This window comes from Cupressus sempervirens, chromosome 3 (genome assembly GCF_028749045.1).
Source record: "Cupressus sempervirens isolate cs-2001-9-10 chromosome 3, ASM2874904v1, whole genome shotgun sequence".
In the NCBI taxonomy this organism is placed as follows: Eukaryota; Viridiplantae; Streptophyta; class Pinopsida; order Cupressales; family Cupressaceae; genus Cupressus; species Cupressus sempervirens.
The window spans coordinates 462,566,461-462,587,595 of record NC_143120.1 but is presented as its reverse complement, the minus strand read 5'-3'; the positions used below and the strand labels follow the sequence as shown (position 1 = coordinate 462,587,595).

Here is a 21,135-nt window from a genome sequence, read left to right as displayed (position 1 = left end):
GCTGAAGTTTAGGCAGTGCTCCTAGGAGTCGAATTGGCATAAAAATTATAGGTGGAAAATGTACACTTGAAAGGTGATTCACAAATTATTGTCATTACCACTGCCTCAGGCACTTCGTATGGATGGCAGTTACAAAAAATCACTACAATTATCAAAAGGAAGCCAAAAACATTTCAAGATTTCAAAATCACCCATATTTATCAAGAGGGAAATTCATTTATGGACCCATTGACCAAACTGGCAATCAACATGGCAACTATGACCTAGGCGGATGTGAAGACAACACGGCAACAAACAAGGGAAGTGGCGATATGAAAAGCCTGAGTTGTCAGGGATTTCAAAGGACACAATGGCATGACATTGCATTTGAATCAGGTAAGGTGGTGAAGTGTGAATTTATTTTGGCAGTCCCTACACATGTTGCATTTTATTGTCACAACTAACAAACCAACTATACATTCCTTCCTATGCAAATTTTGGGTGTTCAATTTTCATTCTCTCTTGTAAGCGGCAGCATCAAAAGTGTTTCATTCCTTCCTATGCAGAGAGGCAGGGAAAGAGACCATGGAAGCAAACTTTAGTTTCAACATAAAGAAGCAGCAAATGGTGTCTAAGGGGTTGGTTACAGAGGAAAGGTTGAGAAATGTTTTAAACTATGTGCACATATTTTTCATCAATATCATTTGGGCCCTTCTGGGAGTGGAGCATGTGGTTTCCAATTTAAGATGGCGCACAAATGTTGATATCGCAGCCCTTTTTTCTGCTTGGGGCCTGCATTTTGCATCTAGGGCAGAGGTGAAGTGAATTGTAAATAAGAAGATATAACTTTATTAATGTCCAACAAGAGGATCCATGGGACTTCCAAAACAAGTTGATGGATAGCCAACAAAATGACCACCAAATGGTGTTTGAAGGAAGAAAACAAAACCACAAAAGCAAGAGCCACCAAAACAAACCACCCAACTTGCTGCTCTGAGCAGCTAAGAAAAAATCCAAAACCAAAGGATAGGCCCTAGGGCAGGAATGGATCTTGCACCATCATTGAAGATCTCTGGAATAGAGGGTAGAGGGTCGTTATGTGGAGGATCTGTAAGGACGCACAACCTTGAGAGGCCCAATAGAGGGGTCAAGAGGTTGTTTGGCACTCCGTGCTAGGTAGACCATCATGAAGAATGAGGTGGCCAGCTGATCAAACCAAGGTCTTGTGGGGAGACAGTGTTGTAGAGTGGTCTCAGAGCCTTCTATTTTCCTTGAGATAGAACTTGAGGCGCCTCTGATCTAAATATCTGAAAAGGGAGTTTAGAGACTAATTCTTCTTGAACAAATAGTAGAACCTCCCTCTGATCTCATAGTAGATGGGGCAATGGAAAATGAAGTGAGCCTCCATCTCTTCCACCCTCAAATCACAAAGCTGGAAGATCTTGTCCTCCCTAGCCAAGAGATGATCAGATTGAATGGGGAGCCTATGCGAATCAACTTTGAAGGAGCCAAGAGAAATATAGAGAACATGTGACCAGTCATGAGATAGGTACAAAGAAAGAACAAGAACAATGGTCCCATCCTAGATATCAAGTAAGTGCTCCCCATAGAAATCCATTCTCTGGCTAAGTCCCTCGGGGGGGTTAACCAAATTAGTAAGAATATGTTGTTTGTAAATATACAAGCTGATGTGCATGTTCAGCTCCTACCAAGGAGGCAAGAGACCAGAGGGGGCATCCAAAGAGTAATGGAAAAGTGAAAAGTGATCAATGTTGATCCTGATAGAAACTAGAAGAGTCAAAGCCCGAGCGTACCAACAATGAGCTTGCCTAGTGGGATCTGAGTGCGCAATAGGCTCTAAGGAGTGTTAAGTAGAGTAGGAATATATATAACGCCCCTTCAAACTGTCTATGAAGCAATGTAGGCAATATAAGAAACAAACCAAGTCGAAGATGGTGTCAGGCCTAAAAGGATGGACCTCAAACTTAGCTAGGACAATACTATGAGGAGTGGACTACTAGCAGTAGGTAATGTGTTGTAGAGAAAGAATTTGAACTCACTCAATGGAGGTCCAATCCAACCCCAATAAGGAAGGTCCTCAAACTACAAAACCATAGAGCATTGTTGGTCTGATCAAAGTGTCCATAAGAGTCCATAAGAGTCAACTTGGACGTGGTGTTTTGGAAGTGGTGCTTGAAATACTATCTCTCAATAAGGGGTAAAGAGCCATACCCTTTGTTGATACAAGGCTAAGTGTAGGTTTCATGCTGAAACGAGGGCCAGAAAACTTGACCCCCGGATACGTGTAGGGAGAAAAAATCTCAAGCTTTGCGCCCTAGAAAAGGAAGTGGAGGTGTGAGGTCTTGAGATAGTAGAAGGCCATCACCTTGGACTTACTCAAGTTAATAGTCAATCGTCATTAGTCGTAGAAAGATGTAAGGCCATCAAGAAGTCTCTATAGCCCATCTAGAGAAGAGACAATGAGGACCACATCATCCGCAAAGAGCAAGATCGATATCAAGACCCGATATAAGGAACAACCATCCCCAGGAGGGAGTGGACCTAAAGAAACACCTCCAGCACATCAATGTAGGAGATAAAGGGAAACCCTGCTTCACCCAATGGTGCTATGAATAAAGTCCGACATCCCCTAAGGGGTCCTAATGTGACCAACCCCTGTCTCATAGTCTCATGATGGTAGTCAAGAGTCTCAGAAATACCATGTTGTTAAGCCTCTAGAAGAGGGTTGTTTTGGGAACTAAGTCAAATGCTTGCGGAGATCCACAAACCAAGTGCACTTTTGAGGAGTGATGGCACGCCTCCTCGATATCATCTTGAGGGTCAAGATGTGCTCCATGGTCCAAAAATCTAGATGGAAGCCAACTTGCCCCTAAGCCTGAATATACCTCTAACCAACTACTGGAAAAGAATAGAAAACGATAGCATACAGTTTAGAGAAAGTGTGCCCAACCATGATGGTCCTGTAATTGTTGGGATTTGAAGTTGGCTCAACCTTATGAATCGATGGAAGATATGTCGTGACCAAGAGGGGGGGAAGCTTGTGCAAACCACATTGTTAAACAAATCTATGAGGAACAAGCCCAACACCTTGGTGTCATACTTCAAAGTTTTGCCTAGAACCCTTCCTATTTCGCTGCCCTAATACTGTTTAGGTACCTAATAACCTCAATGTTGGTGACGGTGAAAAGATGGCAATGGGGGAAAGGGTGACAATGATGGAGGGTTGGCCAAGGATATTGTAAATTGTGGAGGTGTGATACCATCGAGTTGTGATCTAAGGGCAGATGGGGGATCGGAGAGGGAAAGGATGTGACAAAGGGAATTAGGAGGCTGAAGGAGTGAGGTCCTAAGGGATCAACTATAATGCAAGATGAAGGCACAATTTTATAGTGAAGGAAGTGGCGGTAAGTGTACTTCACCCCCATGTAGGCAATCGGATAAAGGGTGGAAGCAGTGTGAAAGGTGTGGTGAAAGGATTTGCAGTCATCGTCAAACCACTAGTTCATAGGGAAAGAGTCCTTATAAATAGGAAAGAGGGCTCACGGGGCAATGTGGTAGAAAAAAGCGAGAAGGGAAAATTTCCAAATGAAAGTGGAGAGATGATTGAACAAGGTAGAGGCACTCTCAAGCGTGGGGCTGAAATCCAAGGGAAGGAGCCGCCTGAGGTGCATGGTAAAGAGGTCTTGGACTAAGTTGCCAAAGAAAAGGGAGATGCAAGGAGGAGAGGGTGGAGGGAGGGTCGACGAGGGTGGAAGGGGCAAAAGAAATCCAGCAATATGCAATTCCTGGGCAAGGTTTTGTGGCATTGCGAGGTGATTGGGTTCAATTGCTTGGGCTTTCATCCTGGTCACTCTTTTTTACTGAACCATTCTTTGGGGGATAGTTTGAAGAGGAGAGAGGAAGCTCATAAAGCCTAGGCATTGCTAGTGGACTTTGCACACAATTGGGAATCAAACTAACAGTCAACATTCCAAGAAATCAAATGAACCCATATATTTTCAGGCTGAAATATACAAGAGCCTAGGAGGATATGGAGGAACGGAAGAGGGAAGTATGGTGGACTGCGCATGAACGTATTCAAAGGCATGTTGTTTCTTCCTCTGCGTGGAGCCAAGGAGGTTGTACTCATGCAAGAGGTCAAGGAAGAACAAATTCTCGAGCTAGGGGTAGAGGATAACGAAGCGCTCGCAAGGTTTGGTTGGAATCCATGATGGGCAACATGAAGTTGACAGATGTGGTGACAAATCCCCAACTTGTGGCACTTGCTCCCTTGGAGTCCATAGTGTTTTGGTTTTTGTAGACGAGGGTTTCAGGCATGCTGGTGTTTCTAGCCAAGGTGGCTCTGTGTCGTGCTAGTTTCCTTTGGTTTTCAATGTGTCGGATGGATCTTTGGTCATAGTTTTATAGCTGTTTGGAATGAATAGTAGTAAATTATGAAAATATAGTCCAGGTCTAAATGACAAGTCATATTGTGGTTTTTTGTATATATGCTCATACACTTACCCAATCTACAAATAATTTTTTTATCTAGTTGTGTCGATAGCAAGGTGGTTCTTGCTTTTTTTGGTATCCAGAATCTGCCAATTGTTTGGAATTTTGGAATAATATCTTAGTCTAGAGGGCCAGTTTCTAATGGCGGGTAGTTTTTGTGCATATGCCCATCTGAACTATATAGATGAAGGTTGTAGTATCTAATTGTTAGGTTGTATAAGGGTGGCAGGAGTTTTTTCAAGAAAATTGGTACATTATCAAACAATCCAAATGATCACATTCTACACTTCATATTTATATTATAATAATAAAATAATCTTTTACTGAGAAACAAAACCATTTGGAGATAAAAGCAACAAACCAAAGTATAAGATTTTTTGAAAAAAGAAGCAAAGATCAAGTCAAAATTGTATTTTAAAAAAACATAAAAAATTGTAGAAATATAAAGGAAATGAAATAGGGTTTAAACCATGAATTGTAGAAAATAGATTTTAGTCATTTATATTCATTTTGCTGATTATATAGGCAAATATTCAATTAACCTTAACAGCCTATCACCAAATAGTTGTCTAAGTCTAAGATCAATTATAGGGGCGAATATTTAGTTAGCCTTTAAAAGACACTCACCAAATAGTTGTCTAAGTCCGAGATCAAATATAGCTAAGTCTATGAAGTAACTGAGATAAGCATTTATAAGACTATTTAAGAGGGCATTCACCAAATAGTTATCCAAGTCTGAAGTCAAATATTAGTTGTCAATCAAGTAACTAAGATCAACATTTATTAGACTTTTTAAGAGGGAAGCCGCAGTTATCTAAGTCTGAGACAAAAAATTGGCTAAGTATATGAAGTAACTGAGATCAAAATTTATCAAACAATGATCTAGCTACTATTAAGAATTTAGTAAGTGAGCCATTTTGAAGTGATCCACGACTTCCTTTGCAATTGAAGCAAGGAGTTTTGTAGGGGTAGTTTCATATTGGAGAGAGGTTATCAAATCATATTCCACAATTGCAAGACTTTATATTCCATAATGACAATTGGTAAGTCATTATATATGGAGTAGAATTCAACAAAACGCATTTGTTTAGCAATGTAAAAGATTAACAAGCCATTGGTTTTAGAATTACCTAGCTTGCAACTACTATTTTAGGTGGAGACAAATGTTAATAATAATATTTTAGATATTAATCATAAATTAAAAATTATATATTAAAAATCAAATATATTAATTATATATCAAAAATTAAATCCATACATTATATATTTTACAATATTTTTAAATTTAAATTTATAATAAGTATACATATATATTAATAGTCAATGATAGTTTGACTTTTAAAACTACTTCATAATATTAATTATACACTACAAGGATTTGCTCCTTCCCTATCAAAGTGCCATCTATAATAGTGCATAATAGTTATAATCTTAAAATTAGTGTATAATATTAATTATACACTTGTTTGCATTAGAATCCACAGGGAAGGGCATGCAGAGATCTTAGGTCATATCAAAGTCGGTATTTAAACAGATTCTATTAAAATAATAATGAGATGTTTCAAATGGTCATCTTTAGAGAGTTTAGGTTTATAAGCTAATTTTTTATTTTCTTATTCAACTTACGATTGTTTTGTTTAGAACAATTGCCTTGTACTTTTATACTTAAGGAGACTTTGTTTCAATTGTTTATACTGAAGTATCAAGTTTTATAACACGGTATCAGAGTGGATTTGGGTCAAATTCCCTCATGGGAGGTCCAAGGTCATGTGGCTTGCATGTACTTACATATGTTTTTTTGTGAGTTGCATGTTGCTTGCAAGCATGTTTTCCACGCGAAGTGCCCTCTTGTTTTACCATGCAATGAAGTACGGTTGTTTTTGTGGTGTTTTATCAGATGAAGTCTAATGTTTTAAGACATGAAGGTCTTTGTGATGGGTTGTTCTAGTTGCCACAACGACAACCTATTTTCTGCAATGCGAGGGTTTTGCATGATTTGGTTCTAAAAATCATGGCCTTTTGGGTTTTATAATTTCTCTCCACAAGAAATCATGGGAGGGCTTTTTAGGTTTTTCCAAAAAAATGTGGTGTTTTTTTTCTAGGTTTTCTATTTGTTTTTTCCATAAAATTAATGGGTGGGCTTTAATAGTTTTTTCCCTTTCAAAAATTCTATTGGGTTTTGATATTGTTTTCTCAAAAGCTTTTTCTTTAAACAATTTGAGCGGGTTTTAATTTTTTTCCCCTCTAAAAAGTATTGTTGGTTTTCAATAATTTTGTCCTCAAAAATTAAATTGTGGGTTTCTGTAATTTTTCCTTCAAAAATTCTAGGATGGTTTTATCATTTTTGTCCATAATTTTTTTTTTTTTTTTTTTTTTTTTTTGGGGGGGGGGGGTTGTGCAGTTTTTTGCCTTAAAAGGTCTTCCCATTTTTCTTTAAAAACAAAGTTTTGGATTATGATCCATATCTTGGATTTTGCGTCTTCAGTTTTGATCGATTTTTCTCCTCATAAATCGTGTTTGGCTTTTTCAATTTTATTCTGAAAAATCATTTTGCATGATTTTGTCCTCAAAATGCACGAGTGCTCATTTCGAGGGATTTCTAATTTTTCCCACAAAACTTTATGCCAAGTGTTCATGTTTTAAGGTTTTTGTCATTTTTCTCCAAAAAAATGATGCTTCGTAAACTTCAATTTCACAGCTAGGCAGTTTTTCCCACAAGAATTGTGATTTATTGCAAACTATTTTTGGTCACACCTAGGGTTGTTGGGGCAAACATCTATAAATGTTATGTTGTAGTTTTTAACAAAATTGTATGTTTCCACAAAATCATGGTTTCAAGTTTTAGCAGATGATCTTTAGGGATTTCTAGGGATTTTGATACAATTTAAATGAAAAAAATATTGAAAACTAGGTCAACAATTTTTCCCCAATTTTTTTGTTTTTTTGGGGGGGGAGGGGGGGAGCGGGGTGGAATCTATTGGCTCTACGATTTGCAATTAATCAGGTATAATTACATTTTTTTGCAAATTACACATCCACTACAAACAATTGATAGTTGAAGGTAATCCTCTATTGTGGATGTCCAACCTCTTCGTTTTGATGTCTACACTATGTGTTATGATGATAGTGATTGAATCCATAGAGATATGTTGTTGTAATAGTATGTTGCAATGTTATTGAGAAGTGGATTAGAAACATGACAATGGTGCCGATGCTACTATAATTCTATGATATGTTGCACTATCTCTCTTGTTGATTAGGGATGAGTAATTGTTGTAACAAAGGTGTTTTGATCACTAAAGGCTATTGAAGTGTGGAGGTGCAGAGAAGAGCATTGTTGGCTGCCTAGAAAATAGATTGTTTATACCATAGCTGAGGCGAGGTTGTGGGCCTCGTGTCTCTAACTCGGCCAAGTCCCATGGACTCGTTGAGTCCTACTGGCTTGACTCTATGTTAGCCAACATGTAAACAGTGGAAAAAAAACAAATTTTTAATGGTTTTTCCTTTCTTTTGTTGGTATGTATTGCATGTCTAAGACTGAAAAAGGTCATTCTACCACTTGCAAGCACACACAACGGAGAAAGAAGGCTTGAGAGAAGAGTATTGGGATTTTATGAGATAGATTGGCAAATCAGTTGACTCTCATATATCGGTTGCTGATTGTTTGTGCCACTTTGTAGCTTGCATTTAAGCATTAAGAGGAGTCAAAAGAAGCATTTGGAGGAGGCTTCTACAAATTTGAGTTGCATTTCCATTTTTAGAGGATTATGAGGATGAGTATGATGATGAGGAGAATGATCACGATGAGCGTGTCACTGAGGTTTAGCCTCAGACACAGGGAGAGAGGATGGCTCTAGAGTTTTCCATGGCCTATCTTAGGCGTACTCATAGGAGGACATAGGCTACTATGAGCCTTTAGTTTGATATATGTTTTGAACTTTTGATTCCATGGATATTGCGGACATTTGACAGTGACACCATATTTCTATTATGTTATTTAGTTTAAGTAATTCCTTCAAAAAGTCACATTTATACTTATGTGATCTATGCAAAGTTGTGTATGTGTGCAAAGCAGCTTCTATTTATCTCAATTATTGTGTAATTGATGTTAATTGGCTAAATGATGGATGGAAAAAACTTTAAATCCTTAATAATCTTTGAATTTCATAGTTTCTTTTATTGCCAAGTCCCGACGCTGAGTCTAAGTCCGAACCCCATTTGGGCTTGCCGAGTCTGAGGCTTGTAACATTGGTCTATACTATGGAACATGGATTGTATGTCCACATTTAATGCCATGATTTTGTGGTTTGGAACATAGATTGTATGCATTGTAGATGTTGCATATTTATCCTTTCAAGTCCCTTGTATTTTCGCATATATTTTTGGTGTATGTAGTACATTGACAATTTGGGTGCCTACGGAGGCTAGTCTATAAAATGCTCTCTATTTCTTCACATTGAGACTTCTAATGTTGCAGCTTTGAAGATGTGTTTGTTATGTTTGTGCAGTCTCTCAATTAGATTTCCAACAGTAAAGTGTGTTCAAGTGTGCTTTTAGTGTTGAGTTTCATTAACTATGTTCCCTGGATTTTTGGTTATAAAGTATCAAAATGGTTTTGGCAGCCTAGATCGACATGAGAATGTAAAAGAAGCCTTTCAAAATGATGATGGATGTTCAAGGAACATCTCTATGTGGTCAGCATGATAATGATTGATTGTTTTGGTGATGCATTTTGTTTGAAGTTGGTTTTTAGGTAATTTGTAGATGTCTAGCTGATAGGGTCTTTGGGCTTTCCCACACTTAACATTTGGGGGTTTGCGCTAGCTTTGGAGATTGTGATGAGCGATGAGTAGTATTTGAGTCCTACTATGCCCTATTGTGATCTGCACTAGGCAAACTTAGTTGTGTTTTTTGACCGATTGGTGATGTGCTACCTACTAGAGCTATATGTTACCTCATTGCTGAACTTGGAGGACATGCACCAATGCATTTAATGTTTGTGGTTGCACTGGAAGATGTAATTCAAGGTTTTTGGGTCCTCTCCATCTCCTGGTCTGTACTGCCTTCACCAAATTGTGTTGTTGAGGCCAACTTCTTGGGGTCATTGCTTCAAACCAACTTAATTGATGATTCCCTTGATGTTAAAAGAACACAAACCAGTTGCAAAATGTGTGGATTGTGGAAGACATGAAATTGAGAAAGCAGATGTGTGTGGTGGAAGCAATGGAACTGAATTGATTGTAAGGTTGCTTGAGACATTGTGTCAAAAGCATCTATATTATAAGGAGACTGTTGGAAACTGTAATCTGTGGTCATTTACAGTGTAACTCGCTTTCATGTATCTTGCACTAAGATAGTGAGCTTCCTCAACAGGTCCTCCTTGTATCTTACTCTCAGATAGTTTGTCTTGGCTGCAAGTCTGACGGTAAGCCTCTTGTAATATTTTTCATATGTTTTGAGATATTTCTCACCATGGTTTTCCATCATTGGCTTTTCCACATAAATCTGGCATTCTCGTGTGCATTGATGTTGATTGCTTTATCTTGCACAGATAGTGATTAATGTTATATGGTTTCAAATTATAGTAAAAAAATTAAGTATTGTTAAAGATTGATTCACCCCACTACCCCAGTCTTTGGGTGTGTTCAACATATTCAATTTGATTCTTTTGAGTGATAGTCTGGAAGTTGCAGGAAACACGCAGATAGGTGATTTACATGTGTGGAAAGCAAAATTTTCATGATTCTCCAATAGGAAGTCTCACCAGTTTCAAAATGTTTCTTTGCAGGAGTGTACAAGCCAGATATGCAGTTCTACTAAATGCTGTGGAATATAGATTGACAATCTGCTTTTGTGTAGAATTTTGGCATATAACAAAGAAAGTAACCTACCCAGTCATCTACTAGCTTAACTTCCTCACATTTCTTTTGTTTCTAGGATTTTTACAATGATGTAATTTTATGGTATTTTTACAGGCCATCTGCATACACACATGGAAAATAGACATTTATGTTCATGGTATTAGCCTAAGTCCAAGGATACGTCGAGTTTCATGCATGAAATTTGAATTTGAGTGAATTTTTACCCTTTCTGAACTTGATTCGAATTTTATGTTATTTAATATAATATTATTTTATTTTAAATAATATTAAGTCATTTAGTTTAATTATTTAGCAATGTCAATCTATTTTGACAATTTTGTGGATAAATTACTTATATTTAATCATAAATAAAATTGTATAACATAAATTTACTGTCGATTTGTTTTTATAATTTTTACCCTTACTGATCAACGAACTTGAATTTGAATTCAAACCTTTTGACTTAGGTATTAGCATAAAATTCTAATTTTATTTAACCAATAACAAGGTAGAGGTAACTAGGCAAGGGAAAAGCACCACGGGAAGGCCAATCCTGTGTTCACTTTTGCATTTATCATAGGCAACAAACTAGGGATTGCACTTACAGTGTTTTGGATCCACATCTATCTTACAATTTCACAACCAAGCTCCTTAAAGTCCTTGGACCATATTGCAAAAGTGTTAATGGTTTCTTCCAAAAGGTGCATAACAATCCACAAGACACAGATCTTCCTGGAAATGACACACTACTTTGCTTATGTCTCATATATAACGAATACAGTGTTTGCAAGCTGTCATGTAATAAAGTAATCACATGAACAAAGTAAGACTTCATTTGCTGATCAATTCAATAAATAAACAAGAAGACCAGATGCATATGTAGAGTAAATGCAAAATGAGCAGTTGGCAAACTTCAGGTCCCCAAAGGATAACCTTTTTTCTTTACAAAAAATGATCATGATATTTCATGTGAGCAATAAAATGATTTGAAGAACTCAGTCAAAGATTTATATGATAAAATCCTTGAACATAATGTGATTATTACATATCATATCTTAGCATCATTGTTTGTTGGCACATAAAATGTGGTTTTAGCTGGCACCCCACACTCTCCTCCCGAGTCTATATTCTTATAGAATGAACTTGAATCAGGCCAATCACGTTCATGGTTCCCACTACAAAATAAGAATGGTAATAATGTTACATTAAAAGAATCTTAAAATATTTCTGGAATGTTGCATGGATAGGGAATCAACATTTCCAGAACATCAAAAAAGTAATATTCATCAAACCTTGCAACCATGTATGGAACCTGTGAAGCAATGGGCTCCACTTGTGCTGTGAACTGATCCCATTGGGACAAGTAACCATTTGCATAAGATAGATCTCCAATGTGAAATACAATGTCAATATTCTCCAAGTCCTCAATGAGACGATCAGTAGTGTTCAGAGTACCTGGTTGGTAGTTGCTGTATGCATTAGAACCATCACGCTCCGCCTGAAAGCAAGCAAATAGGAAATTAAATACTTCCTTGACAATTTCAGGTTTGCAATTGAGTTAATCTTTCCTTGATATTCAAGAATCCAACAGCCAAAACTGAAGCATGTTCTAGATGAGAATTCCCTACACAATGATAAAATGAGAGAATTCAAGATCTTGTCCCCTATAACAGAACCATACCCAGATGTTGTGGGCAAAATCCATGCAACTCACCTTTCCCATGTCACCGAAAATAATTACACGTTGCAAAGAATCTTGGCCGGGATATGGGGAGGCTCTAAAACTCTTCTGCTGTCCCCAAATATATGAACCATTGACCAGTCTATGACCAACCTTATAGTAGTATCTGTCATTCATGTACAAAAATCAGGAAATATGTATGTCGATCAAACTAAGTTTTCAGACAATCGATTTAGGTCTCGCTTAAATGCTTTCCTGAGCTTACATAAACAGAAAACCACACTGAAAACATAACAATGCCCACAATTTGATAAGGTAGAAAATATATTCAAATGCTTAGATAATAGCCCACATCAAGATGCTACTCCATTTGAGCAATATAAAGTAAACTCACTTGGCATTTGGCCATAAATCCTTCAAGATGCTTGTGTGTATGAAACCAGGATCTCGCCAGCCAACTGTACGAGCAGGTTGACCTGAAAAAAGAGAATTAATCCTAGATTAATATAATGGGATTATAAAATGTGATTTTAGATTATAATGAAAAAGGAAAGTGAGATGGCCAAAAAGAAATCAATTCTGTACAAACCTTCCATAAACAAGAAAAAATAATTGCACAGGTTATGAAACATGGAGATGCTATCACATGAGACTATAATTTTAAGAGACTTGCACTTTATTGTTCTCAGCAATTTTCATCTATATTTTACAAAGTGAAACTTAGGATATTTTATTTTTACATCTTTTGGACTGAACCATTTCAAGCATAGTTAGCAGATCCAGCTGGATCTGGTTCAAATCTGGTTGAATTCAGATTTTCAAAATTGCCAAAGCTGGTTGATAGAGACCTTATTTCTTTAAATAAAATAAAAAAAACTTCCAAACAAAACAACTTTTTCAAACCTAATAATTATAATTTTAAGCTAATTTGTGATATTGCTATCAGGATTCAACTATGTAAGTTTTTTGAGTCAAACTCATTGACCCATGTTTCATGAGCAGTGGTTCACACGAACTCATCTCTCATGAGAATGAATGGAACACTTAGCACTCATAGAATTTAGCTCACAAAGGTGAATCAATGAGACTCCCTGAGAGGTCACCCATCCCAATACTACTCCAACTTGAGCACGCTCAACTACGGAGTTCCCTCCATGGTTAAACCCACTTTTCTTGCGACCCCATGAGTGCTCGAGTTAAGCATGGTAAAGTTGGAGTAGTACTGGGATGGGTGACCTCCTGAGAAGTCTCGTTGATTCACCTGTATGAGCATCACCTAGATCCAATGAGTGTTAAATGTTTCATTTATTCTCGCAGGAGATGGCTTTGGGTGAACCACTACACATGAAACATGGGTCAATGAGTTTGACTCCAAAAACTACATAGTTGAATCTTGATAGCAATATCATAGTTTGACTTGCTATGGAAAAATATATCTTATTTAAGCTAATATTTCAAATGTGTTACTCATTTGGAACAATTTATTTCTTACCAAACCAAGCAAAACACATGTACCCCCAAAATTGCAATCATTTAAATAAGGAAAAAATTTTAAAAGGAAATAGCCCTTTATTTCCTAACAATTAAATGTACTGAAATGGAAGAAAACTGAAAGAACTAAATTAGATTGCAACCTATATCACAATGACTTAAATTGAGAACATGGTGACAACAGACTAGGATAAATCCCCGTGCTAAACTACGACACTTGAAAGTGAACACAAACTTCTAAAATTTACCACAGCTATTTACTAGTCTTTGACTAGATAGCTATCAACATGAACATAGAGCAAAATTCATCAACTTCTACCACCAGAAACTAAACCAAGAAATTACCCTAGGTGAATATCACACCAATGTTCCAACAACAGAGACATGTGTACACCTTTGATTTGAGGTTTTCAAGTGCCTTAACCACCGCATCATATTTAATAGATGGAAAATTAAGTGCCAACTGTCTTAGATTAGATTGGATTGACTCACCTCTTGATTAAAAGTGTTTGAGAGTTAACTCGTGAACTCCTGGACATATCACTTCCTTGAGTAATTATTCAAGAAGCCTTATTATATGTACTCCATCCATCTATCTTGTGTTCAATCTACTTATCTACTATTTATTTTGATCTTTTTGTATTGGAATACATCATCTTGCACGTTGCAACATATGTAGCATCCAGCTTTGGCTTCTCTGACACACCTAGATCTAGATTGGATTTGTGCTAATTTTGATTTGCAATATCAAAAAATCTTACAAATGTTGATGTGATGTGCCTGGTGTTATTGGCATAAGGAGAAAAAAATCAATAATTACTAATCAAATATTGTGGGTCCATTAAGTGGGTCTCCTTATGTCAAACTCTTCATTAACTAAGTTTCCTAAGGAAAAAGCAGGGGATATAAGACAAGGTTACAACATACCACGGCTACAAAGTAGAGTCACCTAATGCTTGCATTTCCCTATAGGGATTTTGTTAAATATTTGAAAGAGCACCTTAAAAACTATTTTGATTGCATTAGCTTAGGAAAAACTAATTCTACAATTGAAATCAGAAGCATTTACGATTTGCATTACCTAGTCTGCTTAAGGTTGTTATATCATAGCAAATGCCTTCCATACAAGGAAACAGTGCAACTGTGTAAATAAATTTGTTGGCTGAAGATATATGTAAACTTAAGGCAACCTATATGACATGACATTGCATTATAAACTCTAATTTCTGCTTCACAATTGTGAAAGAGCTCTAATGCCAACTATTTTGATAAGATGGGTAGTATATTACATTTCACAATGTAGTCATGATAAAGAAACTAATTTGCTACTAAAAATGTACATAGAAGAATTGATAAAATCACACCTTCTATAGTGGGTTCCAGAATAAAGCAATGTGTTGAGATATACAATGGTTCAAGAGGTTATGCTTTCATTCAAACCAGACTTTCTCAGCCCAGAAAGAATGTTGTCCAATTTTTCACAGCTAGTCTCCGAATTTCTTGAGATGGAATGATCTTTTCATAATTATTGGTCAATGCTTGTTTTAGAAAAGGACAGCAACATAGTTTATACAGAATTATTAATTATAAAACATAGATGTTTTGGTGGAAAGATATATAGTACAAGAACAGATATAAGTTAAGTGATTAAACCAGGTTAAGGAACTTAGATGATGCATTATTAAATGACTTCTCAGGTTATCTAATGAGGCATGTGGCAATCTAAAACTATGATCGACTGACTAGAATATGTGTCTGAGTTCAATTGTGTGTTCAGACCCATCAATGATAAGAGTGTTCCAGAAGAGAAATCAGTAGTTTGTCCATGATAGATTGTCCATGCCTAATTTGAATAAATTACGATGAATAAACAGCAATATCAATTTAATTCTTCATGAAGAAATATTATTTAGGACAAAATAGACCCTTCATTCTGTCTAGACTGACTTCCCTACTCTCTTACACTACTAATAGTAATAATGTAAGAAAAGAAAGACAAGAAAGAGAGAGTCTCTACCACACATCATGTTACGCTTATATGTCAGTGTTCCAGCTGGGGAGACCATGCTTGATTTTTCTCCTTGAAGACCCCATTCAACGATAGGCATTGCTTCTTCAATATCATATCCACTTGTCCATGTAACTGCCATCTGTTGACACTTAGTTATTAGAGTATATAAAGCCAAAGACAAAACTTGTGAGACAACATGTATGAAAGGAAGCTAAGTGTGAAATAACACTTTCGAACACTAAATCTAACACGAGAAGATGCAAAAAATTTCTTACAAACCCTTTAAACTATTGCAAACTAGATAAATACATGCAAATCAGATTTAAGCCAATAAAATCACAACACCAAACATACGTGGGAAAACCCTTTCAGGAAAAAATAACACTCCAAAAGCTAGACTCCATTATATTATCAGCAACAACAACAGTACAAAACAATGCCTAGAGCCAAAGCTCATCAAGAGTAAATACAGTAGTAGAGATTTCTAGAAAGTAAATGGCACATAAACACTCCCTAGAAGATATCCTAATCTAACCTATCATCATAAAATACACTAAGAAGCTACATATTTATTGAGTTCAACACGTGGAAAATGCCCATGGTTGCAATAACCATCTCTAATACCAAAGAGGCATGTGGTATATGCTAAATGTAACAACCAGTTTTCTTGGGTCTTAATTAACAACTAACATACTCAAAGAAATACAGTTATTACTTCATATTCATAGGAAGACAGTTAAATCAGTTCCATTCATATGAAAGAGATTGACAATTAAAGTTAGTTATACAAAATTTATTAGCTAAGAATTGAAATACCATAAATGAATTTTCTGTGAAAATTGAAATCTACATACCAAGGAATTTGAGATAGAAATCAAACTAGGGATGTTTCTGCAACCACCCAAGTTAGTCCACAAATACTATTATAACAATATCATATGATGACTACCATCCAAAACCGCTATGTCAAAATCAAATGCCAATTACTATTAGATACCACTATATTAAATTAGGGCATCACATACCACTTTATCAATTGGGGCGTCAAGCGTCAATTACCATTGGATCATTTAGAGCTTCAAATACCACTGTATCACTTAGGGCTTCAATTACCACTGGATCATTTAGGGCATTAGATACCACTGTATCAATTAGGGCTTCAGATACCACTGAATCAATTAGGGCTTCAATTACCACTGTATCATCTAGGGCTCTAGATATCACTGTATCATTCATTTCCTTTCGATTGCTTAACTGTGGCAATAACTCAAGATTAGAAGATATGCTCATATTTATTCTTCATATAAATGAAAGATTGATATAACAATCCATCAAATAAATCTATCTCTCGCAACTAATTGTAAAATAACTGTAACGATGAAATAACTCAATTAATCTTACCTTCTTGCATATACATCATAAAAGTGATAATACCTATTTCCGACAAACAATTGAATGTATAGCTTATCTTTGTCTGTTGTACATCCGACAACTTTGGGAGAGGTGAAACATTGTCAGGGGCTTAACCACCCAACCACAGACCTTAACTTATTCCCCACACAATCTCTAACGAAAAAGGCACTCCCTACCCGGAATTGGACTTGGAACATCCGTCATCTACTAAGTGTCTTGGTATTTAAACACACCATTTGACTTGATAGTAGGAGTTACAATAACAAGGTCATGCATGAACTATTAAATAATTCAAACTAAAAAATGATAAACATTGTTATGTCATATTTGATTTTGTTTCATGTTATTTCAGATTCCTTTCACTCACCTCATCACCCATTTCCTTGGCTACACAGCTGGGTGGGTGAGTCCCAGGTGTTCGGAATTCTCAGAACAATCGGTTCTTTCGGTTGATTCTCAATTAAATTATAAAATATATGTATTTTTCAGCTTATCACAATTTGTGATTTGAAAAAGATATTCTTAAAGATTGCATAATTTATTGTTTAATTAATTAATTTAATCATATCTGATTTCTCTTCTATGTTCTTACAGATTCATTCCACCTCTTCACCTTACCTGGCTATACAGCCAATGAATCCCAGGTGTTTGAAAATTCTGAGCAATCTGCTCTTTGCATAAGTTCTAAAAAGATTCATTGATTAGTATATCTTATCACAAACTATGACTAAAAAGAAATATGTTCTTGAGACCATTTGAAAATATTAATGAATTTTGATTTCCGAACAGAATAATTCATCCAGGTTTTATTGTACTTAGAAAGCTCTCTCTTAAGAGATATTATTCGACTTTTTCTATAATGATTTTGGATGTTATGATAGTTAAGAAGAAAAATCAATAACAATGTCATGGAATATTCAGCAAGCTTATAACTTATTCTTGGAAAGGAAAGAGGTCTCTAAGCCTAGTCGGCTGCTAGGGAAAATCAATATTAAAACATTGGAATATCACAATCTGGAATGATTACACATGACCTGATATAAACTGTGGATTTGTCTGAAGTTGGTAAATCGATTTGAATCAGCTTTCCTCTAGTTGTTTGAAATGTCACTTCAATGCATATGATTTCTAATTCTCAACCATAATACTTGTACGGCAAGGTGCAGAAAACGTATTGCTTGAACAAAGCTTTTAAAATGTTATTTCAAGGAATTCGTCACAAAAGAAATATGAAATCGGAAGTAATAAAGGCGGAAGAAGATGCTAGTAAGATGTAGTCGCTGCATACAGGAGTTTGGATGTTAATATATGATCCCCTCTCTCCTCATGGCTTCCATTTTAAATAATAATTCGTGGTTTCTTGGCTCCCGCTGGTTAAAAGATTATTGCTGTGACTAATAAGAGGAAGTCGGTTTCTTAAAAAATGAATACTCTCAACTCCCATTCTCGATTTCTTATAATATAATAAGGTGGCTCTTTGGCTACCGTAACAAAAGTATTATCTTGGCAATTAAAAATGCCAAGTGTTTAAATCGATTGCAAAAGAAAGGAAAATAAAAAGGTTGGAAGAAAGAGTTGGAAAGATTATAATTTCATTATTGTCAATTTATCATACCAAGTGTTAATCGGTTAAAAGAAAGCAATATTAAAATGGAAAGAAATAGAATTGGAAGATTATAATTCGAATATATTATTATAATTTTTATATATAAATGTATATGTGAATATATTAATGAGGCGACATCATTTTATTAAATTATTATAATATAATGGTGTCATTTCATTTTTATATCTATATGTACATATATAGATATAATATGGTAAAAGATCATATTAAATCCTTGGAGGTACGTTTTATATTTTAATTCAATTATTTATGTTTCTCAAATAATATTTATTTATTTAAATAGCTCATGCGGGCCCACAAATGTATCTTGTTTCAAGCCACTAGGTCCTTAATCCATCTGCCCAATGATGGTGATGCTCTTGTGCCTAATTCTTTTCTAACAATGCTTCCACCCCTTCAACATGTTTCCTATAAGGAAATTCTCCACAATTAAATCATATTATCATAATAAGTTATAAATAATCATAACGGTTAGCTGCCTTTTCAATTCCATGAATTCGTGATAAATAATCAACTAGCATATTATCTTCATTATAATGACTAACCATCTTATAATTTCACAGGATTATAACCAATTTAACTGTCAACTGACTTCATGTGAACTTCAACGGCTATATTTAAATTAGGTCAAAAATTGGGATGTAACACTAAACCAATGACACGTCACATATTAAAACTTCCAATGCAACAAAGCATAACTCATCAATTATGGTCATCTTTCCATATGCAACACCTACCTTATGCTACTTGTCAAAAGTGAACTCCACCATTAATATCAATTGCCAAAAAACAACTCTTCGTGACTCTTCCACGAAATTAGTAACTGCCATAGCTATAATAAAAAAAAATTATAGTTTCAACATAGCAACTCGTGATACTAACTCCTTAATTTTAGGACCTCCAAAGTGGGTGTAAAATAAATAATAAAAATTAACATGTTCAGACTTAGATTGAAACACCTCAATCCCAACAATGTATACATATATAGTCAAGTGTGTGTATCATGGTATTGGATAGATAAAAGGAACGTTGTCAGAAATTAAAATCACTTGATTATTTATATGAAGGCAGTGGGTAATTTTCAAATTTTAATTTCGTGATAATTTTATTGTTAAAAATAAAAACTAGGTACAAGCACTTCCATAATTCACTATATTTTATTCCCATCTAGAATTTTTGGTCATATACAATGCTTTGTTATTTATTCATCTAGTATGTAGCGTTTGAGGAAAAATAAAATCCTGATAGCAATATCACAACTTGACTTGTTGTGGAATTGCGAGGAAGAAAATTAATGCACCAACCTAGAAGCCTCAAGGCATACATGATTCCCTTCAAACCACCTCATAATGTCAACTAGGAGTGCCAAGTAGATCAAACCCGAGTTAGAGGTAACTACTCGGTTTGATATAATTTGTTTGTTTATAGTATGATTGTGAGAATGTAAAGTTAATTGATGAAAACCAACTAAGTCTAAATGCAGTTCATTAAGTGTGGATTAAATAGATAAATGAAATCACAAAGGTGTTTTGATTATTGGAACCAAAAGAACTAGCAATTACAAACAAACTATGAAATTTGTGAGCTTTTTTCACCAAACAAACACACATCCCAAAGGATTGCAACGCAACTAACAGACGGTAGTGCAACGCGTTGGTGTCCCACACAAGCAGGGTAAAGAAAACACATAATGAAGTTGAAAAAGATGCAAAACTAGAAAGTTATCTATAGAAGTACAAATAGGGTGACTTAACAAAACATAAATGGATGAAGCAAAGCTACTCTAAGTGCTTAAAATGACAAATATATGTATTTAAAGCACTTACTAAGTAGGTTTAACCAAAATGAAAGATGTGTTGATCTGTATGTTATCTACTTGAATAAATGAAGTAAAGAAGAGATTGTGAAGGAGATGAAACCAAATTCAACAATTGGCAATGCATTATAAATAAGTCCTTTAATCCCTCGAGCTTACAATGAAGAAAGCCAACACAACACAAAGAAGGAAATGTTTGTGGTTTCTTAAGAGGCTTGCCTCAATCAAGCTCCCATTTTGGTGTTTCCATCTCCATAGAGGACCGATAGACACGATATAATTGGTGATACATAATCAAAATGGAAAGAATAATAACAATAATATTGAAATAGAAACAAGATAAGGAGGATAAATGCTCAAACACACCAAGAATAGAGGGAGAAACTCCCCAAAACACAAGAGAAGTTCCTAGATACATGTAGTAGAGCCAAATAGAACAACTTGAGAGGGCAACAATGGTGGACCCTACAACAAAAATGTATAGAATGCAAGATGTTTTTATTAAGAGCAAGGGTACAAGTGTGGAAGGTTGGGGATTTGAATGAATGATCAAGAGAGAGACCAAAATACATGCAAAAGAGGGTTTTTGAACAATCGAGATGAAATCCGCACAAGGAAAGCCATTGTTTTAGGCGTTACAACCACATGGTGGCAAGTTTGTAATTCTCAAACGACTCTCTAAACATCTATAGATTTGCAGAAGTGAGTGTGGCATGTGATCGTCTCTGTGGCGTGTACGTGTCT

At 35.7% G+C, this 21,135-nt stretch overlaps 1 protein-coding gene and 1 pseudogene across 1 annotated transcript in view; both read right to left on the bottom strand.

Annotated features, from left to right (window-relative positions):
- The window catches only part of LOC149567120 (pentatricopeptide repeat-containing protein At2g03880, mitochondrial-like), a 179,811-nt pseudogene that overhangs the window by 89,952 nt on the left and 68,724 nt on the right, over nucleotides 1–21,135 (bottom strand).
- The window catches only part of LOC149567121 (putative inactive purple acid phosphatase 27), a 93,022-nt gene that overhangs the window by 8,504 nt on the left and 63,383 nt on the right, over nucleotides 1–21,135 (bottom strand). The window contains exons 7-11 of the mRNA XM_089820319.1: nucleotides 15,542–15,674; nucleotides 12,428–12,509; nucleotides 12,067–12,199; nucleotides 11,645–11,850; nucleotides 11,403–11,527 (exon numbers count right to left, since the gene is read on the bottom strand). Coding sequence (XP_089676445.1) covers nucleotides 11,403–11,527; nucleotides 11,645–11,850; nucleotides 12,067–12,199; nucleotides 12,428–12,509; nucleotides 15,542–15,674 — 679 coding nt within the window. The remainder of the gene's footprint in view (nucleotides 1–11,402; nucleotides 11,528–11,644; nucleotides 11,851–12,066; nucleotides 12,200–12,427; nucleotides 12,510–15,541; nucleotides 15,675–21,135) is intronic.